This window comes from Aspergillus niger (genome assembly GCF_000002855.4).
Source record: "Aspergillus niger supercontig An18".
Classification (NCBI taxonomy): Eukaryota; Fungi; Ascomycota; class Eurotiomycetes; order Eurotiales; family Aspergillaceae; genus Aspergillus; species Aspergillus niger.
The window spans coordinates 731923-759427 of NT_166533.1; the positions used below are offsets into that span (position 1 = coordinate 731923).

General features: G+C 50.2%; 11 protein-coding genes across 11 annotated transcripts; 4 read left to right on the forward strand and 7 right to left on the reverse strand.

Annotated features, from left to right (window-relative positions):
* Nucleotides 1-288: 288 nt before the first annotated feature.
* An18g03280 (uncharacterized protein) lies at nt 289-1378 on the reverse strand (the record flags this gene model as incomplete). The annotated part of the gene is made up of 2 exons (XM_001398751.3): nt 289-839; nt 1054-1378. 2 exons carry the CDS (start codon nt 1376-1378, stop codon nt 289-291), a joined length of 876 nt encoding a protein of 291 aa, XP_001398788.1.
* Nucleotides 1379-1900: 522 nt separating this feature from the next.
* Nucleotides 1901-4230, reverse strand: An18g03290 (uncharacterized protein; the record flags this gene model as incomplete). The annotated part of the gene is made up of 9 exons (XM_001398752.3): nt 1901-2239; nt 2290-2627; nt 2684-2784; nt 2843-2987; nt 3038-3152; nt 3216-3707; nt 3769-3920; nt 3990-4095; nt 4168-4230. The coding sequence occupies 9 exons, from the start codon at nt 4228-4230 to the stop codon at nt 1901-1903; spliced, it is 1851 nt and encodes a 616-aa protein (XP_001398789.1).
* A 976-nt stretch (nt 4231-5206) lies between these two features.
* On the forward strand, nt 5207-7467 carry An18g03300 (uncharacterized protein; the record flags this gene model as incomplete). The annotated part of the gene is made up of 9 exons (XM_001398753.3): nt 5207-5259; nt 5316-5356; nt 5419-5438; nt 5499-5575; nt 5632-5761; nt 5819-6085; nt 6142-6383; nt 6438-7246; nt 7304-7467. 9 exons carry the CDS (start codon nt 5207-5209, stop codon nt 7465-7467), a joined length of 1803 nt encoding a protein of 600 aa, XP_001398790.1.
* Nucleotides 7468-8410: 943 nt separating this feature from the next.
* An18g03310 (40S ribosomal protein uS3) lies at nt 8411-9688 on the reverse strand (the record flags this gene model as incomplete). The annotated part of the gene is made up of 3 exons (XM_001398754.3): nt 8411-8743; nt 8966-9279; nt 9535-9688. The coding sequence occupies 3 exons, from the start codon at nt 9686-9688 to the stop codon at nt 8411-8413; spliced, it is 801 nt and encodes a 266-aa protein (XP_001398791.1).
* A 663-nt stretch (nt 9689-10351) lies between these two features.
* Nucleotides 10352-12713, reverse strand: An18g03320 (uncharacterized protein; the record flags this gene model as incomplete). The annotated part of the gene is made up of 3 exons (XM_059745709.1): nt 10352-11034; nt 11173-12109; nt 12171-12713. 3 exons carry the CDS (start codon nt 12711-12713, stop codon nt 10352-10354), a joined length of 2163 nt encoding a protein of 720 aa, XP_059605657.1.
* An 871-nt stretch (nt 12714-13584) lies between these two features.
* Nucleotides 13585-14777, forward strand: An18g03330 (uncharacterized protein; the record flags this gene model as incomplete). Its single annotated transcript, XM_001398756.1, has 2 exons — nt 13585-13730; nt 13817-14777. The coding sequence occupies 2 exons, from the start codon at nt 13585-13587 to the stop codon at nt 14775-14777; spliced, it is 1107 nt and encodes a 368-aa protein (XP_001398793.1).
* A 328-nt stretch (nt 14778-15105) lies between these two features.
* An18g03335 (hypothetical protein) lies at nt 15106-17445 on the reverse strand (the record flags this gene model as incomplete). The annotated part of the gene is made up of 1 exon (XM_059745710.1): nt 15106-17445. One exon carries the CDS (start codon nt 17443-17445, stop codon nt 15106-15108), a length of 2340 nt encoding a protein of 779 aa, XP_059605658.1.
* Nucleotides 17446-17756: 311 nt separating this feature from the next.
* On the reverse strand, nt 17757-19078 carry An18g03340 (uncharacterized protein; the record flags this gene model as incomplete). The annotated part of the gene is made up of 5 exons (XM_001398758.3): nt 17757-18336; nt 18404-18816; nt 18877-18900; nt 18957-18973; nt 19066-19078. The coding sequence occupies 5 exons, from the start codon at nt 19076-19078 to the stop codon at nt 17757-17759; spliced, it is 1047 nt and encodes a 348-aa protein (XP_001398795.1).
* Nucleotides 19079-19642: 564 nt separating this feature from the next.
* On the forward strand, nt 19643-20059 carry An18g03350 (uncharacterized protein; the record flags this gene model as incomplete). Its single annotated transcript, XM_001398759.1, has 1 exon — nt 19643-20059. The coding sequence occupies one exon, from the start codon at nt 19643-19645 to the stop codon at nt 20057-20059; it is 417 nt and encodes a 138-aa protein (XP_001398796.1).
* A 657-nt stretch (nt 20060-20716) lies between these two features.
* On the reverse strand, nt 20717-23089 carry An18g03360 (uncharacterized protein; the record flags this gene model as incomplete). Its single annotated transcript, XM_059745711.1, has 2 exons — nt 20717-20755; nt 20813-23089. The coding sequence occupies 2 exons, from the start codon at nt 23087-23089 to the stop codon at nt 20717-20719; spliced, it is 2316 nt and encodes a 771-aa protein (XP_059605659.1).
* Nucleotides 23090-23966: 877 nt separating this feature from the next.
* An18g03370 (hypothetical protein) lies at nt 23967-26108 on the forward strand (the record flags this gene model as incomplete). Its single annotated transcript, XM_059745712.1, has 8 exons — nt 23967-24203; nt 24256-24405; nt 24551-24613; nt 24730-25002; nt 25153-25186; nt 25377-25426; nt 25506-25610; nt 25962-26108. 8 exons carry the CDS (start codon nt 23967-23969, stop codon nt 26106-26108), a joined length of 1059 nt encoding a protein of 352 aa, XP_059605660.1.
* Between the last annotated feature and the right edge of the window lie 1397 nt (nt 26109-27505).

A 27505-nucleotide genomic window follows, 5' to 3' on the forward strand; every position in this document is an offset into this window, starting at 1 on the left:
TGCGTCGATTGTATGGCCTTTGTTCGCTACTATCTACTATTTAACCGTATCACTGAAGTTGTGTCTACTTGCTTTGCAGGGAAATAAGGCTTTATACTATGTTCTAGAAATCCCATTAGTATATTTACTCGGATACCCAACACCATCAGTCCTCACACACCCTTGTCATGGGAGTGTAGGACACAAGTATCATTAATAATACTATTTCTCACAGGCCACAACTCTGATGATTCGCTGTTCTAACATCACTTTTCAGCAACGAACATGCCAGACCTCACAAAAGACAGTCTATTGCATCATATAGCAACAGGCGAAATTGATCGCGGAGCTCGCAAAAGACTCAAGGATATAGGTGCGCGCCACCGAAACATGGCAGAACGCTGCAAGTTCCAAGGCTCCCACGATGGACACATGCACAAGGTAAAACACCTGCTGTCTGGACTTGGCAGAAGTCGGTTTCAACCAGCGTACCCAGCTAGGCATGGCTGCCGGTCGCGCAAAGAGAGCGACCGCGCCCACCATGGTGGCTGCAGCGACACCCCACTGAACATCAGAATCCCAGATACGCTTCGCAAAGAGCGAGCTGAAGCCAGGGTAGCTCGACTGCAGGAAGAAAGAATCGTACATGAAAGCGTGGGCAATGAGCAGCGGCGCAAGAACGATTCGACCAAATAGACGATGGTAGGCGTTAATGGTCGGCTGCGGAACGGATGTGATAACCGACACGACGGACGGTGATCCTGGTGATGGACTCATGTACAAGGACGGTGACATGAGCACCTGCAAGGGGAGCTGGGAGAGGCTGACATGGGCTAGAGCTTTGGTGAAGTGGAGATAATCTGTTTACACCAACAATGGCTTAGCTTTCGTCTCCACGATGTGGGTGATAGAAGAATAGAAGACAGAGGATTGTTGTAGTTAGCGGGAGCTTAGATGAACACAAAGTGTAGATTTCTGGCAAATCGGAGCCCAGACAAATGTAATCCTGTTGCCCAATGCCCCAAGCTCGGGTACTAGTAGTATCAAGAATTATGATAGAAATTATTGACCCACCTTCACCAGAATTCCAGATGCAAAGACTCAGAAGCCAGCCAAGCCAGATGAGACAGACAATGTATTGTCTTCGGGTCTCCATCCAGCCAGCAACTGGGGGCGTATCCAACCATGATTTTTCCGAATTCTTTCGCCGCGAGCGCCTCTCGGCTGGCTTTTCGGAGCCAGGGGCTTCGCTAAAGGACTTCTTATATACTCGAACCAAAACAAGAGCAACCAACACGGAGCACTGCGCGTAGAGTCCACGTAAATCAAGAAGCTCCCGGCGTTGCTGCTTCTCAGCGTCTGTGAGAGACGTGAAATGCCACGGCCAAGTAGACGACATCGTAGTCACGGCTGCGGGGAAATAAACCAACAAGAGTAATAAAATGCGGCGTCCAGCAGCGTCAATGGCGGTTTGGAGATATCGAGCAACCTCTCAGACTCAGGAACTACACGTGGACTAAAGATTAAATAAACGGATGCCTGGCTTACACCGACGGCTTTTCGGAAATAGCGCATCCTAGGCCCTCGGGATCACATGATACTGAAGGGTATCTACCAAGTTGTTCGCTGCTTCAAATCAGCTATTCTCATGAAGTAGCATTCAGATGCTACACATTTGCAATTACATTTTCGGGAAACATAAGAGGAATTTTTGCAGGAGGGTTAATCGTGGACCAAAAGAATCTACATTTAGAACGCCATGAGCATTTCGTACCAGTCAGACGCTCTGACTATTTCTAAGTTTGACAAAACTGAATTCCACCCAAATTAGTGCGAGTGCCGTTGGTATTATTCCCACTCACACCCAAGGTGCTTTGCATCAACAAGCAGGTGTTGGCCTGCGCCGAGGTGGGAAAGTAGCCTACGGTGAAGTCTGCATGACTTCCTCGTGGCCGCCTGCGGCAGTCGTTGCGAAGTACCGAACATCAACATCTTCGTCCTCCTGCAGCTTCTCCAAGCTGGGGAGGATTCTTTGCTGGATGAGATCCTGACCCCGCGGGGATGGCGTGGCAGTTTTACCTGCCTTCTCCAGATCTGTGAGGGTTCCCTCTGTAGGGAGGCGACGCAGGGTATCAATCAGCACGGCATAAGACTTGGCCACATTGAAACGGATATTAGGAATCTCGTCCGAGACAAGTCGATCCAAGATGGGGAGGATCGAGTTCTCGATGATGTCCAGAGAAACAACGGGTGCGAGAGTCTGGATAAGGTTAGCAAGGCAACGTCTGTAGGGACGATTAATCAACATACGGAGATGGCAAAGCATGTTGTCATTCTGTACAGGTAGTTGGTGTGTTGACCCATCCCCATCACCTTAGGGATGATAGAGCCTTTAGCCCAGTCAACACCAAACACTTCCGTCAGCTTCCTCAGATTTTGAGTAGCAGCCTCGCGGATAGAGAAAACTGTATCACCGAGCCAGCCCATGCAAAGTTCGCTGAGCTGTTCGTCGAAGAACTTGACTCCCAATTGGCTTGCAAGCAAGGGGATGTATTCGATGATTGCGAGACGCACTCTCCATTGCTTGTCTTCAGCCAGCTGGACAATAGCCGGGAGAAGTGACTGTGAGAGAAGATCGATGCCGATAACTATAACAGTTAGATCGCGAATTCTTTAAATGATGGACGCGAGTTGTTCGTCTCACCCTTGTTGACCAATTCCAGCTTGGAGATGATATGAAGGCGGACATCCGGGAACTCGTCCTTGAGCATCTGCAAAAACATCGGGAGGAGGTGCGCAATGGTCCTGAACATGACTTGTGAGCAACCTGGTTAATCGGCGTCTGCGAATCGGTGGTACTGACTCTTCCTTTCCGAGTATCGGTGCAAGACCGCTGATCTGAGTACCAAGCGCGGCACGCACATGCTGAGATGGATCAGAGACAAGGTCTTCCACGCTAGTCATGATTTCGTTGAGCAATGTGTCTCGGTCAATCAGGTTGCAGAAGCCTAACAGCCAGTTAGTCCTTGTAAGGTCCTAAAGTAGGCGAGAATCATACCTGGAATCTGTCCAGCAATGGCAGTGCGGACTTCGGCTTCGGTGTCCTTCAGAAGCTTGACAAAAGAGGGAACCATATCACGAGTTACAACCTCTTCATGCACGGCTTTAGCGATCTACCAACGAGGTCAGAACAACACAACGCACGGCCGAATGAGCATCGTCGGGACAGATGATACCTTCTCATATCTATCAGCAACCATATACCTAACTCTCCAACTCTTATCCTCGAACAGGTTGCGCAAGGAGGTCAAAAGGACACCATGGCTGGGCTGCTGCTCCTTGGGGATCTCTTCCGCGATCGAGATGAGAACATCCACTGTAAGCAAGCGCACACTGTCCTGCTCGTCTGTTGCAAGGTGCTGAAACAAGGGTATCATCTCGTCGATAACGATTTGGGTATTCAATTCTTTGATAAACTTCGCCAAGTTGTTGCCCGACTGTCTCCTCACCATCGGTGTGTCATCATGTACGAGACCTCCATAGTATTGCCGAAGGGTCTGCTGTGACGACGGAGAAGCCTTCCTATACGGGACACAGTAGAGGCCGGTCGCGGAAACCTTCGAGGTGAACCAGTCGGCTTTCGACAGGCGTAGAACCATCGGGATGAAATTCTCTTCGATCTGCTTCTCGGACAACTGCTCACCGATCTTATTGAGGGATTCAACGGCCTGAAACAAGGTCAGTAAGAAGGGAGGATAACACAAAAGAGATCGGTTGCAGCTCCCCAACCTTTTCTCTGACCAGAGGCTCTTCAATAGCAGCCAAGTTCTCAAGCGGAGAGAGGAGTACGTGCCCGTACTCCGGACCTCCGACATACTCTATGAAATTGCCGAGCTCTTCACTCAGTGCAGTCAAAACCTCATCTTCATCCTCGACAGAATCTAAGGCGCAAGAGTTAGGGGAAACATTTTTGACCAGAAAGCTATCCTTCTTGCGTTGACGGTACTAACCATCAAGGAAAGGGATAAGTTCTTCCCGGGTCCGCTCAGGCCCTAAGGCCAGGGCGATAGTAGACAGACGGTGGATGGCATTGAGGCGGAGGAGTACATCGTCATGCTATGGCATTCAAAGGATCAGGACTGCCGATGTCGTGCGTCAGGGATAGGATGATCACGAGGGCAACTATACCTTCAACTCATCAATAAGGACAGCGATAGGGTAAAGCTCGTCGTTCTCTCCTTGGCCCTCCATTGCGAAAATGATGTATAAGTGTGAGGTTGAAAGTTAGGGAAACACGCAGAGAGGCAAGGATGTGACCGGTCCAAGTCCTCGTTCAGGCTACGATCCGACCCGCTCGCACGCGAACACGACGAATATTTCCTAGGAAGAAAGGCAATCCGGCAAAAGGGGGCGGGGATATCGTGAAGAAGGAGGAGGATGCTAAGAGCCTATACAAAGGTGGAAAAGTATTGAGTTAGCGGGGGGAAGCGTGGTGGGATGGAGAGGAGGAGATAGTAGAGGGTGAGTGAGAACCCCGGAGCGAGGTTTCGTGGGGTTTGGGCCGCCGCAGGACACTTGAGCAACAACAGCAGCAAGAACATCATTATCATCATACCTCGACAATTGGACCGGGACCAAACAGGGAATATGGTCCAATCTAAGATGACCGTGAAAGACAAAAGAGCCCCGTATATGATGCGACAGGGGGTAGAATAGAAGACTTGTAAGAGGTGATATCAAGCTAATCCGTGGGAGGGGGGGAATTGCGAAGGTGACGAGATGGGCTTGCTGGAGGTTGCTTTCGACTTGGAGGCCGGGCTGTGGCTGGTGACGGTGAGAGCGCAAGCAGGCGGTGTACTGTCCCGTACGGCAGTCCGAGTCCGGTGAGGTTCGAGCAAAGAGAAAAAAAAGGAGGGGTGATGGCCTTGTGGCGGTGCACGTTTCAGTGGCTTGCCCGCCGCCCTCACAGAGGGTCAAGCCCCAACGGGGAACAAAAGACTTTATGACTCCGACTAGACTAACTGTAGAGTTACCCAAACGGTGGCATACAGTCCGATTTAAAGCCCAGCGCTCCTGTTGCCCGTCCCTTTTTCCCCCGCTGAATACTTGCGGTTGACCTCGTGGTGGGATCTACACAGACTATCCTTACCCTCAGGCAGTCTGTTGGTTTTCTTCTTCCTCTCAACTTTTCTTGTTACCCTGTCTTAAACCTCCCCCGCTCATCGCCATGCCTACCATCTCCGTTGACAAGGAGGCGCTTTTCAAGGCGCTCGGTCGGGAGTATGCGCACTATATTTCCTTGGATCCCCTTTTTCATGCTGACCAACCTCTGCTAGTTATACCACCGAGGAGTTCGACGAGCTGTGCTTCGAATTCGGTACGTCGGACATATTGAACCGGGTTTGGCGGGGCAATGCGCTAACTGCTACTTTACCACAGGAATTGAACTCGACGAAGACGTAAATTCTCCTCCAACCGTACTCGCCTCTTGAGAGTCATAGTATTGATCCAAAATACAGACTACCAACTCGGACAGACCGATCGTGAACGGCAAGCAGGAACCCCCGCAGCTCAAGATCGAGATCCCCGCCAACCGGTACGCACCCGCGATAACTTTAATGGTTCAGAGTACACATACTGAGAGGTATCCAGATATGACCTGCTGTGCTTCGAGGGTATCGCCCTCATGCTCAACATTTTCCTGGGCCGTCAGCCTCTCCCCAACTACAAGCTGGTTGAGCCTGCCAATGGTGAACTCCAGACCATCATCGTCAAGGAGGACGTATGTTAATGACCGGAAATATGGCTCAATCTGAGTGAAACTAATATATCAGCGTAGACTATGAAGATTCGTCCCCTCGTCTCCGGTGCCATTCTCCGCAACATCAAGTTCGATCAAGCGCGTTACGAATCCTTCATCGCCCTGCAAGACAAGCTTCACCAGAACCTCGCCAGGCAAAGAACCCTTGTTTCCATCGGTACCCACGATCTGGACACCATCCAGGGACCTTTCACATACGAGGCCCTTCCCCCGAAGGACATCAAGTTTGTCCCTCTTAACCAGACGAAAGAAATGAACGGCGAGGAGTTGATGGCTTTCTACGAGGTATGGCCCACAAGTGCCTGACGAGACGAACAAGCTAGGTGCTCACTATATAACAGAAAGACAAGCACCTGGGCAAGTACCTCCACATCATCCGCGACTCTCCCGTCTACCCAGTGATCTACGACTCCAAGAGAACCGTCTGCTCTCTTCCTCCTATCATCAACGGCGATCACTCCAAGATTACCCTGGACACCAAGAACGTCTTCATCGAAATCACTGCACTTGACAAGACTAAGGTCGAGATTGTTAACCGGATCATTGTGTCCATGTTCTCTCAATACACCTCGGAGCCTTTCACGTATGCCCCTTCCTCTCGGTTCTGACCTCGGACCCATGCTCACTGAACAAATAGGATTGAGCCAGTTAAGGTGATCTCTGATCACAACAACGAGACTAGAGTCGTCCCCGACATTGCGCCCCGTACGACTCAGGCCGAGGTCTCCTACCTCAACCAGTGCTGCGGACTGGAGCTCTCCCCCGAAGAGATCTGCACGCTCCTGAAGAAGATGGCTTACGATGCGAAGCCCTCTACCGCTTCTAAGGACCTGATTGATGTGTTTATTCCTCCGACGAGAGCTGACGTGCTCCACCAAGCCGACATCATGGAGGATGTCGCCATCGCTTATGGCTTCAACAACCTTCCCCGGTCTTTCCCTAGCAAGTCCGGTACCATTGCCCAACCTCTCCCCATCAACAAGCTCAGCGATATTGTGCGCATGGAGGCTGCCATGGCAGGCTGGTCTGAGGTGCTGCCCCTGATTTTGTGCTCGCACGACGAGAACTTCGCTTGGCTCAACCGCAAGGACGACGGTAACACCGCCGTCAAGCTGGCCAACCCGAAGACTCTTGAGTTCCAGGTTGTCCGCACCAGCCTGCTGCCCGGTCTGCTCAAGACCATCCGTGAGAACAAGCATCACACCGTGCCCATGAAGGTCTTCGAGGTCAGCGATGTCGCTTTCAAGGACCTGTCTCTGGAGCGCAAGAGTCGTAACGAGAGGCACTTTGCCGCTGCCTGGTATGGCAAGACGAGTGGATTCGAAGTTGTCCACGGTCTCCTGGACCGCGTCATGGCCATGCTCAAGAGCGCCTTCATCACCGGCGAGGAAGGCCTTGAGAACCCCGCCATGGCTGACTCCCAGTACTGGATTGAAGAGCTGGACGGTAAATCAAAAGGATCACATCTCTCGCAGAATATCGTTTACTAACTGGATGCCTTAGAACCCACCTACTTCCCCGGACACGCCGCCTCCGTTCACGTGCGCATAGCTGGCAAGGAGCACGTCATCGGTGCCTTCGGTATCCTGCACCCGACAGTGTTGGAGAACTACGAGTTGAAGTACCCCGTCAGCACTCTGGAGATCAACGTCGAAGCTTTCTTGTAAGCGGCGGTGTTGAATCAAAGCCAAGTCATGCGTAGACGATAGATGTTACATAGAAAAATAGCTGATGCCATGATTGATCTTTTTTATTGTTATTTCCTGAGTTTAATACCACCAGGACCGACAACTGGCCCAAGATAGACTGATAGTTTGGTAGGTTATAGAGCACTCATAATATATAGTACAGTAGGTACTACTTACATACATATCGGGTGTTGAAAGAATGGCCATCACTCCGTCAACTCAGTTGTAACCCATCAAAGCAGGAGTACTGTATTTAGGTCTGGTAGTATTAGTAATTAGCATCAAGTTCATCGGCTTCTTATAACTCCTGTTGTAGCGCTACAGTAGTAATAGGCCTGTGGGGTAACTTGAAACGGGCAGGATGCGCTTAGACGATAAAATATATAAATCCCTATAATCTATAGGAAAGCAACTACGTGTAACATGACTACATATTCCTACGAATAAACACAGTTCCACAACTAGTAGACCAAACAATCTCTTTTTCCCACGTGCCCTAGGTACTAGGTATCAATGAAATCGAGGTCCTACCCTGACCCAGCCTATGACGTAAGCCAATGAGAAAGGGAAAACCCAACTCATCAACCTGTTCCATCTTCTCATTCCATTTCCGCCTAGATATTCCACCAGGCAGAAAATACAATCACAGAAGGCGCAACTATCTCCCCCACCCCGTCGTTGACGGGAAAGAGAAGGGTGATATAAACAGCTTAGAGGTCATCAAAGTAGTTGTTTATTTGGATGCGTCATAGGTAAGAGATATAGAAGAGGTTTGAGTTAGGTTAGGTTAGGTTAAGGGGCGGGACAGGAGAGAGACTAGGTAACGAAGATGATATTCGAGAACAAGGAAGAAGAGAAGCAGGGCCTAATGGAGAAGAAAAAAACCAAATGAAATTCTTTTGTTTGGAATGTATTTTTTTCTTTACTCCTGGGCGTAAGCCTCGGCACCGGCACCCTCCTGGGCCTCGGTGGCCTGCTGCTCGGCCAGACGCTGCTGCTCGGCGGCCTGCTGAGCGGCAAGAGCCTTGGCGCCGTAGTCCTGGCTCATGGGCTGCAGGACGGGCTGCTCCTCCTTGGGCTCGATGATGGTGACGGCATCGGGGAGAGTCTTCTGGGGACCGGCCTTGCCCTCGGGGTCGGAACCGCGCATGATCTTAACCTTGATACCGAGGACACCCTGGCGGAGGAGAACGTGGCGGGTAGCGCTGTCGATGAATTCCTTGGCGGGCTGACCGGAGTGGATCATGAAACCGTCCTATTGAGAAGAATTGTTGTTAGTTTTCTGATACCGTTATAGCATGCATATGATGGAGTGTTTCGAATGGTGTAGAGCTTCGGTCCGGTCCTTTGCACAGTTGCTTCGTTCTTGCAGATCGTAGTAGGCATCGTTGTCGTTGGATATGCGCAAATTCCACCACTGCTTCGGGACCGATCCGACCATTCGAAAAACAAAATCAATCGCTGTTGGTAGACGTACAGTGAACTTCATGGACTTGGCACGGGCAGCACGGAGCTTTCCGGAGACGACGACCTCGCAACCCTTGGCACCGCTCTCCATGATGAAACGGAGAACACCGTAGCAGGCACGGCGGACGGCCAGACCGTTGAGAAGCTTGTAGCGGAGGGACTCGCACTGAGCGACGGCGGAGAGACCGCGGTTCTGGACCTTAGCGGCATAGAGGGAAACGGAGTTCTCGGGGAACTTGAAGCGCTTCTGGATGAGGGAGGTGAGCTCGCGGATGCGGCGGCCCTGCTCACCGAGAACCTCCTGGGTGTGGGTGGCACGGATGACTGTAAAGAAAGCATCCGTTAGCAACTGGCACATATTCCATCTTCCTTTGTATATAAAATTGTCTCCAATTCCAGTAGTTCCCCGTGGTTGGTTGATATTCCCGGCCGTATTCCCGATAACTGTTTTTCTTTTCCTCCTCCCGGATCACCATTCTTTTCCCCGGTCGATTCTTCCAATCTCCAATTTCCGGCCTTTTCCAACACAACACACAGGATCTGGAATCAAATGCAAAATGAAATATCGGGCGGACGTACTGATGTCGGTGACGGTGGGAGTGACACGGACTTCGACGCCGGAGTATCCCTCCTCAGCCAGCTCGCGCTGGAAGAACTCGTTCAGCTCGGCATAGAAGACACCGTCGGCGACGAACTTGCGGCGCTTCGAAATAGCTCCCTGGACAGCAGCCATGATTGCGTTTCTGTTTTATTGAATTGGCGAAGAAACGGCCGAGGGCGTAGGTTGGGGGTGTGTCGTGCGAGGGCGAAATGGGCGGCGGCGGTCAAGTCAGTTTTGAGAGAGCCGGCGTTAGTGGGCAGTTTTTGCCTTTAGGGCTTCTGCTGGCCCTTCTGGGCTAGGGCTCAACCTCGCTTGCTGCTCGGCGGGCACCTTCCCTCTTCGGGCCGCCAAGCCCCTTAGTGTACAATCCCGCTTTCTGCCTCAGATTTCAGGGGTTCAGGCATTACTTATCATTGTTTCTAGTGGTTCTAGTTACAGTAACTATGGAACTCAATCCAAGATCACAAACTGGAACTGACAATCAAAGCCCATATCCCTAATCCAGCATCTGTATGCATTCTGCTGGTTCCCGCTCTTTTGTATTCATTGAATCATAATCTTCGCTCTGTCTCTCGCTCTGTCTGTAAACTGTACTCTACCTCGTCAGAGATGCAACGTCCCAAGCACGCACTAGATCCACAAGCATACATCGCAGAGATGATACGAACTTTCTTGCTCGAACCTGGCATACTCAGATCGGCCACCATAAATCAGCGTAGATCCACTATCTTGTAACCAGACTCTTTCTCTCGTTCTTCTCCATCACATCATCATCACAGATCTCGTTGCATGGAGCTACTGCATCTCCATTTCCATGCGATTTATGCTCTTAGAATCCTGCCCGTCCTCTTTGCTCTTAGAGAAGGCTAAATTCGAGATTCCTGCGGTTACTGCCGCCATTCCAGTGGAGGCCGCATTCAAGGCATCTTTCCCAGACGATCCAGCGCCGAGAGAATGGTTGGCGGTTTCAATGCCGGTCAACACTGGCGACGGCTGAGTACTAGTGGCATCACGCCCATTGGGTGGCCTAGAACCAGAGGATCGCACGCCGTTCATCTCCGCATCGGTTCGACCAAACGACTCACTCCACCATCTGACCTCGTTGATTCGGGGGAAGATCAGTCGTTCTTGCCCACGCTTATGGTCGTCGATCTGAGGCTCATACTGTGGGTTGGTAAACTGCTCCCTCCTCGCCAGAAAGTAGTCCCACACGCTCCGAGTTCGTTCCTTCGCGTTCCAATCTGCGCGTTCCTTCTCACTGTTGAAGAGAAAGGTTCCAAATTGGCATGAATAGAGGTGGTATAAGAGCCGGCGCAGGAACCGCTCGTTGAATTCGAATCGGGTAGGATATTGGTATAGCAACTGATAGGTTGCGTCAAGGAACTGATGGAAGACTGGACTCGTCTCCTTCACTTTCACGACTTCCTTTTCGGCTGCTGCAGTTCTGGGTATAGCATTGTTAGGCTTCTTCATATTTTCTGCGTCGTAGCTTTGCATCTCGCCGTCCGATTCGGCAAGTGCATCGCGGCTGTTATTATCCCTGTTGAAGAACCCCTTGGCACTTAAGAAAGCATTCTCAAGGGCTCTGCCTGCACCACCGCCTTCGCCGAATCCACGGTTAGAATCTCCTCCAATTCGCTCGTTCTCTATCTGGAACCACTTTTCACTGTTCAGATGGCCTGATCTGTGTCTGAACATGTGACCGAAAGAAAGCCAATCTTTCTCCACCAGTACCATAAAGCCTTCCATCGTCCTATAGTAAGGATCGAGGCAGATTTGGCTCAATGCACTCAACTGACTCGTACGATCCCATCCATCTGAACAGTGAATCAAGACGTGCGAATGTTGAAGCCCAACCTGCCGAGCAATCAACCGAGCACCGTCTAGGATTCCGGAAATGTGCTTTAGCCATCCACTCCGTGCAAGCTGGTCTTTATTGGGGCCCAGTGGAGTTACATCCGAATCCTTGAGCGCATCAATCACCTTGCTCAATGAGTCTCTCATCACATGGATATTGTCAATTCCAAGGTAAGCCTTCGTGGCAAACTTGTAGTTGTCCATGTTTTCCGATCCAAGTCCAACAGCTTGCATGGCGAAGGCATTGACCGTAGGACGAGCATCAACAATGAGATTGTGCTGTTGGGCGCCATAGATTTGGGGCCTTTCCTCCGGATCCCCGCGGACGGAGGTCAACATCTCAGCTTCCAAGTCATCAGGGACAGTCAGATCAGCCAGCATATGACTGCGTGAGGCGTTTTCTGGGGTCGAATTGGAGGAATCCGAATCGAACCCAGGCGGGGTGAAGCTTGCAAGAGGTCTCTCTGAGCGTGAGGTTGAGAATATGGCTGCTAGCAACGCTTCGTCTTGGATACTTCGGTTTTGACGCACACCCACAAGAGGCTGTGAGCTCCGTGTGATGGAGCAATTGTTCACCGGATGAAGGTATGTAAGAACCGGCACTCTCGCTCGAGACCGATATTTTCCAGCGTGATTCAGTGTATTGTCGGAAATGGCCGAGGGGACTGGTAGCAAAGCTGGATACGTGGCAGAAAACTGAAAGGTGAGAGTCAACACAACAATTCACACGGTAATGCACGCTTGTGTATATATTTACCCCGTAATCTGCATTTAGCTGAGATACACGCCAGCCAGAACCAGCCTGATCAACGCCCTGTCTAGCCCATTCTTTGCTAGGATTGTACAGCTCCCAGCCATTGAATTTCAGTTCAGGAGGGGGAGGGCGGTACGAGAACGCATACAGCTTATCAATGCGGCCCACTTTACAGGTCCAGCATTTGATGGTCTCATATACATCACGCGCCTTGCTCTCCGTGGTGAAATAGAAGCAGACAAAGGTGAAATCGCGGCACCGGAGACGAATGGAGGACGGCTGGCGGGATGCGGCGGGGGTGGGGCGGCAGGTGCACAAGGAGATTATGGGGTATGTAATCCAGAGCTCTTTAGGCCGGCCAGAAGGGCCCGGAGCCTGAGACGTGTCGGTGGAGGAGGGAGGAGGAGGAGTGTGGGAAAAGATGATATGGTGAGGGGTGAGGTGGAGAGTGCCGACCACTTGCTCGCCTCGGCGCGCCAAGGTCACATCTTCAACCTGAAGCATCACAGAAGCCGTTAGTTGGGATATCTCATTATGGTGCGCCATACTGCTGGATTGCGGTACTCAAATAACACTGACCTTAGCGACCCGTGTTCGCTCCATGCCTTGCCTGTTACTCGGTCTGCATCAGATTCATGACTGAGCACACACCGATTGGGCACCACGGATTTGCAGCACGGTCAGGGACTGCTGTAGCTACCGACCGGTGAAACCAAGAAAATTAAACGAGAGAGAAAAGTGCAAGTAATCAAAAACGGCTCACAACATGTAACTGGAGAGGAGCGAGGCTTAGAAGCGAAGGATGACAGGCGACATTTTCAGCAGCAACAGCAGCACGGACACTCGGCCAAATGCGGAGCCCCTCGCTAGCCCGAATGGAAGTGAACCATCCATCAGTTCTCCAAAAAGCCTTTAAAGCCAGAGTCCAGTCTTCCAACTACGTCAGTCCCGCCCGGCGATCCTATGGTTTGCTCGCACCGGTTTCTCTTTATTCTTTTCCCCTCCATCACCATGTTTTCTGGCTCTGACTTCTGTTCTGTCTTGCACGCTAAAATTCCCTCTTACGTGGCCCTCTATTCACTGCCCCGAAATCTCTGATCTTGATGAATGTTTCCCCTCCCCATACGGGTAGCCATTGCTTGTGAGGGGTTTCCATTTCGGGAAACTCATCTGATCTACAGGGTCAAGTGCTGCCACCCATAACACTTCATCATCCACCACAACTCATATAATACTGCTGGTGGATTAATTACTCTTCATCTGATCTGGTTCTGTGTCACTACTTACACGTGATTTTCAATACATCTTATACCATATTTGATCTGTCGTTCTTATAGACATCCTTGTCACCTGACCAACAATACTTAATAGTTGTCGTACCTACTCATTGAATCACCCTCACTGCATCGTTGTTGATATGTCAGAACTATACTGTCCTATTCCGCCCAGGGATCAGGACATCTACCGCTTCCGGCAGCAGTTTGGAGCGAACCTGGGATCTACCTTTGTACTCGGTCCGCACGATAATACTGGCGAGTCAAATGAATTACAGTTACTGAAAACGTAGGTACTAGAAACCACATTAAGAATATCCTTTATGGTCATCATGTCTCTTCTATAGGTACTAAATAGTAGTATGTCATAACCAGGTCATTAGCATCCACTGGACTCGAGCAAACAAGACAGAAGTGGCAATCCCACTGGCACTCTGCATTGACCGACGATGACCTCGTCTGGCTCAAGGATGTAGCGCAATGCAGAACACTCCGTTTACCATTGAGCTTCTACTCCCTCGGACCCCTGTTCTGTCGGGGAACAGCCTTTGAAGGGGATCCATCAGAGGTGTACCACCATTGCTGGAGTACTGTGAAGCATCTAATCGAAAAATGTTGGTTTCACGGTATCGGAATCCTCATTGATTTCCAGGCCAGCGCCAGCGGTATAAACCTCTGTGCCAGTGCGAAAGATCGGACAATAGCTCGGGACTGCGTCGCTTTTCTTGCTCAGGAAATAACCTTCCATTCTATGTCCGCGGTAGTCGGACTTTCAGTATCCTCCGGATGTGAACCTGCCCCTGACATGTGCGAATGCTACGATGAGATCCTTAAGATAGCCAATGCCATTGACGCATGTTTGCCTGTATACATCGACGACAACCAAGCTCAATGCAACAAACGAGTCTTCAAGGGCTGCGAAAGCGACATCCCTCAGTTCAAGAGCGACATCTCAATCGGTAAAATCCAAATACCTAGCCAAATGATGCTACCCGAAACAGAGGTCCGAGAGAAGATCAACAAAGCCAAAGCCGAACGATCAGGATTCCAGGAAAAGGTTTTGTCGCAAGTCTCGGAATCTTGGGGCTCGAACGAACGTCAAAGCTTCGTCCATGGCTGGAACCTGGGATACGATGATGCGTTGCGCTTCTTTGGCGCTGCTGTTCAGGGCATCTTGGCTCCGCGAAAAGGTGCAGACAAGATCTATGATATAGAGTTGTGGGTCCAGCAGCGCAAAAGAGATATAGACCCGGAGCAGCTCGGGGAGAATTCTGCGGCATGGGAGGATGGTCTTCGGAGAGGTATTCAAGATTTTTACAACATCATCGGAATTTGAGTCAGTTAAAAGGTAATTATCGGTCGGTAACTTATAGAGATGAGTCTTTATATAAGTCTTTGATTAAACCGCAATGAGCGCTAGAGATGTCTGAGTCACTAGTAGTATCGGATGTTATGCATTGACTTTCGGGGACCGTGACGGAAACATATTTTGCGATCAAAGAAAACCTGTTTGTATCAGACGTTGGGACTAGCTACTATATAGCACATCAAAACGAAGCAGAGAGGGGCATATTCTTTCCCGATTACAAGTTATATCATACTGTACATATTTCGTCAAAATAAGATCTATTTATACATTGAACACTGCTTCCCGCCAGCCTAACTCAAATAGTATCATTCCAAACAGCTCCCAAGCGCCTCGCTCTATCCAACTCGAAAGCCAACGCACAAGCAGTGTTATAGAATGTGTGGAACTTATCCTTAGATGCAACAGCATCCCGCGACACGCTCTCGGAAGAAACATCAGCGGAGGACTCAGCCGACGCAGAACCGTCAGTCATATCCATGTTCAGGAACAAATCCGTGGTACGGTACGGGTTGAACGGTCCGCTCTCGTAGAAAGCATAATCCAGCTGCTGCCCACGGAAATCGTACTTGTGAATACGAGTTCCTCGGATATCGCTGACGGGGAGGAAGATGTACTCTGCGGAATTGTCGGCGGCGTCCTGGGGAAGAATATCGCGGGGGAGCGTGACTTGTGTGAACGGGGGGAGAGGTAGTTCTTTGTCTGTTGTGGAAGTTCGGGAGAAGAGGTTTCGGAGGGATTCCTCGATGTTTGAGAGGGAGAAGGAGTTGCTGTCTTGGGCCTGGGGAAGGAGCTCCCGGGTGAGTTTGCGAGTGAAGCGGAGGTCAAGTCCGTTCTCGGGGAGGAGGTAGTCGACGTTGCTTTCGGAGATAACGAGTTTTGCGCTGCGCATGGAGAATTCGGGTGTTGTATCTTCGGGTGTGCTGCTTGTTTTGGCAGTGACTTCCAGCTCAAGTTGGGGGAAGGCGTTGGCGTTAAGAGCTGATGGGACTAGCCGAATGCGGTAGGCTTGTTGGTGTTCGTCTACTGGTTTGGGAGTGAGAGTGCGGAGAAATTGGGCTGCGCGAGGTATGTCGGTGGTGAAGGTCCTTGGGAGTGACATCCTGCCGAGCTGAGAAGCGTTGACCGAGCTCTCTTCGAAGAATGGCTTGCGCAGGAAGAGACATTTGCCGACTGCTGCTGTGATGGATTCATGGTAGTCGGCGCCGGTTTCAGGATGTGCCTGATGAGTGACGGATGATTTCTGTCGAAGTAGCTTGAAAAGCTCGTCGGATACCCGTGTTTGATGGTTATCGAACAATTCTGTGTCTGAGGGCTTTACCTCGTCAGACTGAGTTGCTGGCGTGGCCCATCGGAACCATGCCTTTTGCCTCTCGAACCATGACGTGTTGCTCTCGGGATCAATGTCATGGACGCTGGCTGGCTCGGTTGAGGGTAGGTATGTGCTGAAAGGTACAGCAGGAGCAGTCCCACTGTAATAGGCAAGGTGCAGGGCCCTACGGGCATTATCTGCATCCTGTTTGTCTTCGGCAAGATAGTAGATTTGGCTTGGCGTATGTGGCGTATTTTGTTCAAATGCTACTCTATAGGTTTTGGTCATCCACGAGAGAAATTCTGGAGTAAAGATGCGGTTGTTGACTTTCGTTTTCGTTTCGTCGGGTGGCAATTCAACGCTTTCCTGTCGGACTCTAGCAGTGGCATCGTGTACAATCTCACTAATTGATTCACAGATACGCTGCATCCCCGTAATCCTCACGAGACCAAGCGAATGCGTGACATCGATCTTTGCGTCGTGCAAGTTGGCTAATTCTTCGAAAGAAAAGTGCTGCGAACTGAGGAGCAGAGACAGTATATGCGTCGGCAGCTGTATATCTAGCTGACCAACCTCATCAAGGACTCCAAGATGCCAGCAGTCACGGAGTATCCTTTCAGCCAGTAGATACTTCCCCTTGAGGCCTTGCGACGCCGCAACTCTATCGGCGACACCTTTTCGGGAAAGATAACTGGTTTCAAGAAACTCGGAGACTCCAGGTGTCCAGCGCGTGGGTGTTGTCTCTGGTGTTCCGTCATTATCCAAATCGTTCTCCTTCGATTCTATTATATAGTCCAATAACTGCCGATAGGTAAATGACGACTGCATTTTGTTTCGGAGCTCCTTCCAATCGGCAACGGGCAACTTGTGGTGGGGTTCGTAGTCGAGACGGAAACTTTCAACACGAGTTTTGAGTAGTTCGCTATCAACAAAAGTATCGTCATTCTCTATTTCTCTCAGAAAGAGGGGAAGCGCATTTTTGTCGGTGACTTCCTTCGGTTCGTCCTTGGCTATGCGTAGTCGACGACGTTGCCGATCTTTGACAACTACTACTTCACCAGGATTTCCAAGCGAGGTAACAGAAATCGGTACTTTTTTACCCAGTCTCCGTTTGAGCCGGTGCTGAAGACGGTTGTGGCCGGGGGTACGGCGCGAAGATACATGTTGCGGCGGCGTCTCGTCGTCATTGGCATCAGTTTCGGTGGACTCGAACCGGATAGATACATTATGCCGGCGCAAGGAGGGAGGGAGAAAGCTTGCTCTGCATTCTGGGAGCAGCCGGCAGCCTAAAAGACTTGCTGCACTGTTGGAAGATCGAGACAGCATATGGACCACGAAACGAACACACCAGACCGGAGTCCAAGAAAAGCCCGGGACTGAAAGTTGAAGCTCGGATTGATGCAATCTGAAATACCCGCTAGTCTTGAAGCGGACTAGTCCGTCTTGTGGATCCACCCAAGCAGTTCCTCGATAATCGATATGGTTATCGGAGACTACGCTTACATGGGGCAGTTATCTACCCCGACATTTTGGTGCCACAAGTGAGAAAGCAGACATTTTGAAGAACAGAGGCATGAGTAAAAGTCATAGGGGTATTATACAAGAGACTGCTTAACGCCACGAAGAACCATACTGAATCACTCCTTGTTCATGACCTCCCAACTCCGCAAATCCTCGCGCACATCGAACTCCGACAGTTCAAACTCCGAAGTACGGTTTTTCCAAGCCTTGCCTTTGGGGTTGTCATACAGTTGCTGCTCTATGCTCCCGCCTTTCCGGGTATGATCAACAGCTGGGGCAAAGTCTGTGCCTTTCACATCATTGCGATAATGGTTGCTTGAAGAACTCCTTGGTCGCCTCTCAAAATTGGAAGGAGACAATCGATTGTCTGATGAAGCTTGCCTGACGCTTGTGCGCCCATGTGGTGACAGTCGATCTGCCTGACTCTCGATAGATTTCTCGGCACGGGCATCATGGCCGTCTGCCCAGCTAATGCCGCCGGAGAACAGTTCTTCGATCAGCTTGTCGGCCGGTAGATCGTCCGCCCGAGAATTCCAAGACGCAGCCAGCGTGCGGCGGTACATGTCTTGCATATCTGTCACTTCGCGACTCTGGGTGTTGATCGAGGGAAGCCGACCCAGGTCGTCATGTTCGCCTTGTTCAGAGGATACAACCCCAGCGATTCCGCCAAAGACCATGGCTGATTTGAGAGGCGGCCTGAATGTCATCAGCAATATGCTCCTCGAAGGGAGTAAAGCGTCTTCCGGCATAATATATGACATACGTAATGTAGTTCCGATCCCCTTCAACTTGGCGTGTGGCTATACCAACTTTTAGTGTGCTGTTGATCTTGCTATCCTGCATCAAGTATCTCCGGACGATGCCCTCGTCATCGTCACTCTTATCCACATATTCGGAAAGGTTGAGTCTGATCCTTCCTAGCAGATTCTTCTCGTTGTTCCCTCCTGACGCAAACTCTTGAATAATTTCGAAATACAACTCGCATTCGTGTAAAGTCTGGTTGCGGTCGATGGTGAGCCTGACCTGCAGGACCTTCTCGTAATTCCAATATGCCCGATGGTCTATGATGATCGCCTTATCTGTATGTCCATGGTGTTCAGGCGCACTAGATGACGGTAGGCGCCATTTGACGAAAGCGGTACCGCTCACGAGTGGAACATTATTGAGGTCGATAATCTACAATAATCATAGCAGTTAGCTGGGAGGCCATTTGGGATGTGATCCACGGACTCTTACTCTGAGTATTAACTCAAACCGGGGCTGCATCTGGCATTGGCATCTTTAATACTTCTATGGATCGAGCATGATCGACTTACTCTCCGGTTCTTGGGGACTAGAGTTGCATCATTAGCGCAATTGCCAAAAGACATGTCATCTATTCTGGTGACCCGATTTGTTTGATGAGATATAGAATGGGTAACATACCGAAGGCCTGCATGTTTGGCAAGCCCGAAGCGAAGTAAACGGCTCTGAATCACTAGTCTTTCATCTATTCGAGTGTCCGGGTAGCTTCACGATGTCCTGAGAGGCGCTGCCGGTCGAGGCCCTCTCCGAACCCCCACATCCGGAGCAAAGGCGGCGAGCTTCCCCCTGACGGCAGGAACTGACCGCCTGGACATATCTAATCAGGATCACGTACGCGCTAACGTTTGAGGACTTGAAAAGATGGGCGCTCTGGAATATTTATAGACAGTATAGATAGCCCTCCGAGTAGTAACTGTAAGGACAAGTCAATGATCGCTGCGAACCATAAAGGAAGCTCATTGGAATACAAATGGCGCTGCGGGGCACCGTTTCGGATCATGTGACTATTAATGGCGGTGAACTGGCAGATGGCAGTAATGGCAACCGACAAAATCCCAGGGACTTCCAAGAACTCCCATCGCCTCAAGGTTCAACAACCAGCAGGACGTCGCGATTTTCTGGCTCAAACTACCCTATCGAAGCCGACAGTTGTACATGGTTGTCTAGTGAACGCTAGCTTTCAATAACCTACATCAACATGGATCAGCAACTCCCTCTCTCTCCGCCTTCCGAGCCGACGCCTTCACCCACAGCCAAGGCGGTCCCGCAGGACTCCCCTGTCCGCACCACTGCGATTCATGAATTGTTGCCTGAGATCCGTATTCCGGGCGAACCATTACCGCCGCACAAGTACCATCCAGTTACTTGCACTCCCATCGACGAAGAAGAAATACGCTCCCAGCTTGAACAACTACGCCAGGAATTCCCGACACCAGAAGCGGCCCTGAAGGCGCAAGAACAAGCTGCAAGGGAAGTGAAACAAAAGTTGGAAGACGCCGAGAAGAAGCGCGAAGAAGTCCAGAAAGCTATGGACAAGAAGATCAAGGAACGCAACACAGAGATGAAAGTCTTGTCCAAGTACCAGGAAGTCAAGACTTCGAACATCCCGTCCTAAAGCCTGTGCTCAACCGGAGAAATCTATACAAACAATACGGACATTTTCAAACAACGCCATCAAACAAAAGGGCACCACCAATCCCTCACAGGGGAAAACACAATGAGAGTTGACACGTTGTGTGACCTTGATGCTCAAACAATTAGCAGATGGCGCTCGAGCAGGTTGAACTCCTTCTCTTCCGGCCTCGCTTTACGAAAACCGGTCCCCAGTGATGAGTCTAATAAGCCGTACTGTGTCTTCGGCACCCTCTTAGGGTTGCTTCATCCAGAATCTCTGGGTGACAGACTTGTATCCGGTCCTACTTCGATGGAATTATTTTATTCGGCTCGGCAAATTTACTGGCAAATTGGGCCAGTTGCTCTCTACAGGGCTCAGAGATATTCAGGAAGCGTTCATCCATGAACACCATGATGAGGTGATTTTGCGATACGGCAAAGCCAATTTCACCACCTGGCATGGCTTTTTTTGAGGTCTTTTGACTATGGATGTGCTATTGCTAATATTAAGACGTCGTCTGTACTTGACGTTGAACCGGCAGCGCAGAACGTCATGAACATTGAATGCATCAACATCAAACACATAATTACTCATAGGATTAAGTAGACTCGTTGTCCATCAGATCGTATATCCTTCAAATATCACGCCTCATTACATTCACAGCGATCCTAAGACCTTAACCAGAGCGGGAAGCAACTAGGAAAAGTTAGTCTGTGCCTCACTGTGCAGTTGTTTATTTTAGAACAAACTTACCTCAGAAGCGTCCTCAACGAGTACTTGCGTTTCGTTGACAAACTTCGAAGTCAACAAGTCGTTGGCATTTCCAAGGAGGCCGCCGATTTCGCCAAGCATTTCGGGTGTAAGGATTGGCGCAACTTCACTCAGGATCGGCGAGACTTCGTCGATGAGGTTGCTTGTCTCATTGACGAAATTAGGTGTCAACAGATTCGTTGCGTTGCCCAGCAAGTAGTTCACCTTCGTGAGGAGAGCAGGAGTGATTGCAGGTGCTACACTATCAATCAGGTTCTGGGTCTCTTCAACGAACTTGGTGGTCAAAAGCTTGTTTGCGTTGCCGAGAAGTCCGCCGACCTCGCCGAGCAACTCAGGTGTAATGACTGGCGAGAGATCGTCGATCAATCCTTGCGTCTCATTGACAAACTTCGCTGTCAATAGGGAGTTCGCATTGTCGAGCAAACCTGAGACCTCTGATAGCAGTTGAGGTGTGATGACCGGTGAAAGATCACCGATCAAGCTCCGGGTCTCCTTGACGAAATCGGTCGTCAGTAGGTCATTCGCATTACCAACCAATGTCTGGGTCTCATCAACGAATCCGGTGGTCAACAGAGAGTTGGCGTTGCCCAAGAGACTGCCAACTTCCTTCAGAAGAGCAGGGGTCAAGACTGGAGCCACGGCGCCAATCAAGCCCTGAGTCTCGTTAACGAATGTCGGTGTGAGCAGGTCATTGGCATTGCCCAACAAGCCAGCAACCTCTGCGAGAACAGCTGGTGTAAGTACAGGGGCAACGGCGCCGATCAAGCTCTTGGTTTCCTTTACGAAGTCGGTGGTCAACAAGCTATTAGCGTTGCCCAGGACCGAGTTGATCTCCTTGAATAATTCGGGGGTCAAGTTAGGAGCAACAGTTTCGATCAAAGATTGAGTCTCATTGACAAAGCCCGGTGTCAAGAGGCCATTGGCATTGCTGAGGACCGAGTTGATCTCCTTGAACAGCTCTGGTGTCAAATTAGGCGCGACCGTGTCAATCAAAGACGTTGTCTCCTTAACGAAGTTTGCGGTCAACAAGCTGTTGGCATTAGTCAATAGCGTGTTAACCTCCTTCAGCAGTTCTGGAGTCAGGATCGGGCCGACCGCGCTGATGAGCGACTTCGTTTCCTTAACGAAGTCTGCAGTCAGGAGATCATTGGCGTTGTTAAGCAGTGTGCCGACTTCACCAAGTAGCTCTGGTGTCAGTACAGGAGAGACAGCTTCGATAAGCTCACGCGTCTCCTTCACGAAGTCGGCTGTCAACAAGTTGTTTGCATTGCCAATAAGGCCGTTAACCTCCTTGACAAATTCAGCAGTCAAAAGGTTGTTGCCATTATCGAGCAGGGTAGAGACCTTCTTGAACAACTGTGGCGTGACAAGCGGGCCAACCGAGTTGATCAGTTGCTGGGTCTCGTTCACAAAGTTCGGCGTCAATAGGCTGTTTGCGTTGTTGAGGAGACCGGTCAATTCAGTGATCAACTGCTTGGTGAGTAGGTTGTAAGCAGTGTCGATCAGGGACTTCGTCTGGTCGGTAGTCTTATCGTCGAAGAGATATGCAAAGTGGTTGAAGAACGACTCGACATTCTTCAAGAATGTTGGCGACAAAAGACCTAGGAGGCCATCGAGGCCATCACCAATGTCTGTCAAGAGATTTCCGGAAGAGCCGCCTGCGGATGAGGAAGAACTCGTCGTTGCGGAAGACGCGGCATCCTGCGTGGAGGTGGCAGACTGACCAAGACCTGCTGCTGAGGGGGATGCGGCAGCACTGCTGCTTGCTCCAGCATTTTGGCTGGAGCCACCACCTAGGATTCCACCCACCAGTCCACCAAGAAGATCTCCACCCTGTGACTGGGTAGCGGTTGTTTGGCTTGACGAATCCGGAGCTGCGGCTGTTTGCTGTACGGCACTGGGGGTGGTTTGCTGGCCAGCTACATCGGCAGATGGCTGCTGGTTACCGGTATTTGTGTTTGTGTTTGTGTCTGCGTATGACTGCTGAGTGGCAGCATTCGCGGTTTGCTGGTCGGCACCAACATCGCTGTCTGGCTGCTGCTTGGTACTGGCCGTCTGCTCAGATGCACCAGTTGCTGCCGCCGAGGCTGCCGCCGCCGCAGTTGCCTCTGCTGCTGCAGTTGTTTGTGCTGCAACATGTTCCTCTGGCGCCGGGCTCCCCTGTGTAGAGATGGCCACGGATGAGGAAACCTGGGCCGGAGTTGCCAGCGAAGTGCTGGAAAGCAAAAGGGCGGAAAGAAGGGCCGAAGAGACGCGCATGTTGAGGGTGCTCTCCACCAGGGAATGCCAGCAATTGACAACGGACGGGTCAGGGTCCAGATCAATGCAGATGGCAGGGCTCCTTTTATGCCTGCAGATACACGGCAGCCACCCGCTCTCTCCACATCGATCCAAATATCGAGACAAGGCCGAGGGCTGTCCTTAACCCCACATGTGAAATGACTGGGACGTGCTGGGGCGTCTCATAATAGCCATACTACCGAGACCAGGCGGATTGGCCTCTTCCTAACCTAACGGGGATAATTCCTTTTCGGTCCCTGGTCAAAGACAACGTGACGATCGTCCGTAATTGGACCACCAGATGAGTACCCGAATCGGCTACCCACCGCAGGGGAATGTTCCTCTGCTCCAACCGAGTAGGCGGTTTGATCTGGAGCAACCCATGCTTGTCGGAGTGAACCGTGCACCTTAAGGTGCGTTAGGGGCTCTTAGCCTTGCGGGGGAACGAATGGCTGGGAAGGGAAATTACGAGGTGCACTTAGGATCATGGTTTGGCTCCCGATATGGGCTTATTTTTCTGCTCTAGCTTCCTGGGTACCTCGGTGATCGACACCAAGGCCCATCATTTTGAGTCAAGCGAGCATCTGACAAAATTTGCCCTTGCGGCTATGATGCCATGTCGCAATTGACTCCGTGGTGGGTGTTGACACCACAACAGCGATTGGATGTGCCTTGGGAATCAGGAGTCCTAGTTCCTGGCTAAGGGGTGTGACCTGGGACGGTCCACTTTCTCGACTGTTACCCAGTGGCAGTGTTCGCCGTTCACGTTGGTTATCAAGCTGTGGGCGACTATCACCTAAGCCATCTATGGCAAATGTTCTCCGACTTGACTTTGCGGGGACGGGTGGAAACAGTAATGGAGTTTACCGGTAGAGCCTGCGTCTCCAGTGATGGACGCTACGGTCTACTTGCACGATTAATCGCTGAAATGCACTCAGTGCAATGGCCAACAGAAGTGCCCAATCCACCCGCAGCGAGGTTGCACTCGGCGTCCGCGAAACAGCGCAAGGAGCAGTTGCCGTGCTGCGAGGTTCGGCAAGAGAGATGCTCGGTAACATGTGAAGCAGCAATGGCCCTGGCTACTGGAGTTGGCGTGCGGGCAGTTGGGCGATTTAGGTTTCCCCCTCGGACTCGGTCTAAATTAGCTTGATGATCGACGGCGACCATCAAGCGGGGTTGGCGCCATGGTTCCTCGACAAGCACACGAAGGATTTCTTGGTCAAGCTGGGGAAGGAATGGGTCAGGGCACACCCATTACCGTTGATACTCGAGTATGCTATCCTTTACTGAGGATGGTAATCCCCCTCATTTCCATATCGCCAGATACAAGATCCCCCTCGGTCGCGAGTCATTATTCTCGACGTCATAGCATCACACCAAATGAAGAAAGCAACAGAATGTTACATTACTGGACCTGCATGATAATTTTCCACGATGCAGTGTGCGGGTTATCTTCTGCAGATAGTGGCCTCCACACCCGCATTAACTTTTCGTAACTCCGAGGTATTCCCTCACCACCCGAACATCTCACCTCATCCTTCAAATATAGAGCGATGTCTCATCCTAGGATTTCAACCTTTAGAAAATCTAAGCCAATTCGTTTTTAACGGCTCCGGAAGATTGTGATCCGCAGCGACGACCGCACTAGCCATCACCGACCTTGGGATGTCAAGAAGATGAGACAACCAGGGGGGACTACCCTATCTCTAGGAGATCGCATATTGCAGACTAAAACATTGTGCTACATGACACACCGCAGACCTTACTTCCAGACTACCACGTCCTCAGAGGCAAAAGCAGGAATTGATTCTGGCAAGGGGAAAGGTCATTTGACGGCTCGGGCCCTACTTTCTCGATCAGCAAGGAGAGGCCGATCTTGCCGCATCCAAAACGTGCTGACTTACTTCCGATTCTGTCGTATATAACCAGATAAGTTTTCTACCAAGATGATAATTATAGAAACTTCCTATATTCCATGGAATCATCCAGGTACGAGAAGTTATTTCAATGCTATTCTGGTTATTTTGGTTCATTATCTGCAGGATGGTGTGCAGTGTGTGGTGGGTGCTGGGTTGGGTCGGGACCAAAAATCAGACCGGATCTACTTCCGCTCTATTTTGTAACGGTAGCCTGCTTCAGTGGATGGCCCAAATATGGAGTAAAGTCGGTTGAATGATCTGTATTTAGTTTTTTCTCCCTAATTCCTACTCCTCTACTTCCAAAAATTTTTTCTTTCTGCTCTGCTGCACTGTTGGTTATTAGATAGGGGTTGGTATATCTTTGAGGCTGTTTCAAGCTGACAATGCAAAATTCAGGGTCATCTCATTGCTTTTTCATTCTCCGATCTAGCTCTACTCGATTCTAGACGCGTTGTCAGTCTTTTCTAGATACCTAGACCAACAACCCTAAGCGGAATATGCAGCGGATTCTACCTGTTTCGTCTATCCCATCACTGAGGCTCATCCGTCCATGCATATCCAAATGGGATACTTATGACCCGGTGTTTCACTCATAGCCCTATTTCCCGTTAAGAACCTACCTATATACCATCTCAGGCTAGAACAATGCTAGCTATGGCAGACTTTTCGGGGCTAGACGCACTAACTCAGCACTCAAACACACTGCGTGATTTATCCATCGAAACGATGCTAGGGCAGACAGAGACTACTTGCCATCTTTCCTAACTGGTCTTCTTGATATTGATATGGCCCATTTTCCTCGGAAATATGTTCAGGGATCAGATACCTGAGTTTGGGCCTTGATGCCGTTCCAAAATACCTGCTATTAAGTTCAACTCAATTTTTCTTCTTGTACTTGATCGAGCCTGCTATGTAAGATGCTGTCTATGCAGGCGTTTCACCATCTGAAGCAAGAATATGGCTCTGAATCCATCGGATCCCTCAAGCTTGCAGAGCCACGTAACAACGCATGCGGCGGCGTAGGAAGGTCGTCGCCGCAGCTAAACTCAACTAAACAGCAAACAAAGAATTACTATTAATGAGTGTTGCAAATGGCTGACCATCTACCTGCAAGTCACCATGTTATCTCTGTCCACTGCATATTTTCTACTTGTAGTTCCTTCTTATATGCTTGGTCTTCCTCGCTGTCTCAACCGGGGCATGATTGGGTCTTCTACTCAGCGTCTTCATCGTGGCTCTGAGGCCTACGTATTCCTAGCCTGGGTAGAGACATCTAGAGTCAGGGCCGATTCCGACCTGACTGTACTGCCGAGCAGAGCCTATCTGCAACATGTATTAGCGACGTAGCGGGTTGCCTGTGGGACTACTTGCTGGTAATTTCCCGGAAGAGATGCTCTGTCACACGGAAGAGGAGGAAGCTCAACTATATGATTTACACTACCTCGTCTTACACCTATAATGCACCGATAATTCCCGTGCATTTTCTCTAACTTATGTTATATGTACTGTTCGTGTTCGATGTCTCTAGCGTTTTCTTGTTAGAGCGGACTTATATGTTGGAAATGGGAGAGTAAGATCTGGTAGCATGTAGTATGGTAAAGTTGATATATGTGAAGTTATCATAGACTGGCCATCACTCAGCTGAGTTTCTCTCCAGTCTGATTGGCGAATGTCCCATTTGCGTGGAATGTTTCGCATCGAGGAGGACTTAAGAAATGTATCTCGTTTCCATAGACATTTCGCTCTGTCACTCTCTCTTTCTTTGTCGAAGTTTTTTTCTTTCTTTCTTTTCTATAGCTCTGATAGAAGCACTTGTTATCATGCAGGTGGTCGAGAGAAGGATGTATGTCTTGAGTTGCCGGTCTATCATAGCTGAGGCACATTAGGACCTGAGTGACAAGGAACCTTGTTGCCTCTCTGCCTTTGCAGACAAATTTAACACACCTAAATATTTGCAAGTATTTATGGTATATTCACAAGTGAGAACTAGAGAAGCTTTCCTAAATGCTTGTCCGAGCATCTCTTAGAGGGCTGGTCAGTAACCTCGGGTCCAGTGGCCGTTCAAGACTTTGTCAGAAGGGATCTTGAGTATCTAATATGTGAACTGTATTCACTTCTATATAGCGGATCAAAATTCTAGTTGCACTTAGGCTACCTACAGCCTGTTTCTATATGAACTCCTAAGGCTATTAGTCATGTTATAGGTCTCTCAATAGCACAACTAGTATTGTTCCGCTCAAACATCCTTTGAAAATACCTCAGCCATCCATGTACACTACGTAAGCTCAGCTCAGAAAGAGTCCCTCTCAACATCATTTTGTTATCTGCACGACTGAGGGAGGGGCAGATCCATCCCGTCGAATAAGTGGGGTGTTGAGGCTGACGATCCATTAGCGGACAATTTTCCAGCACGATGATTCGACCACAATGGCTTCAGCTGTTCAGCTACTCAGCCGTACAGTTCACAACAATCCCG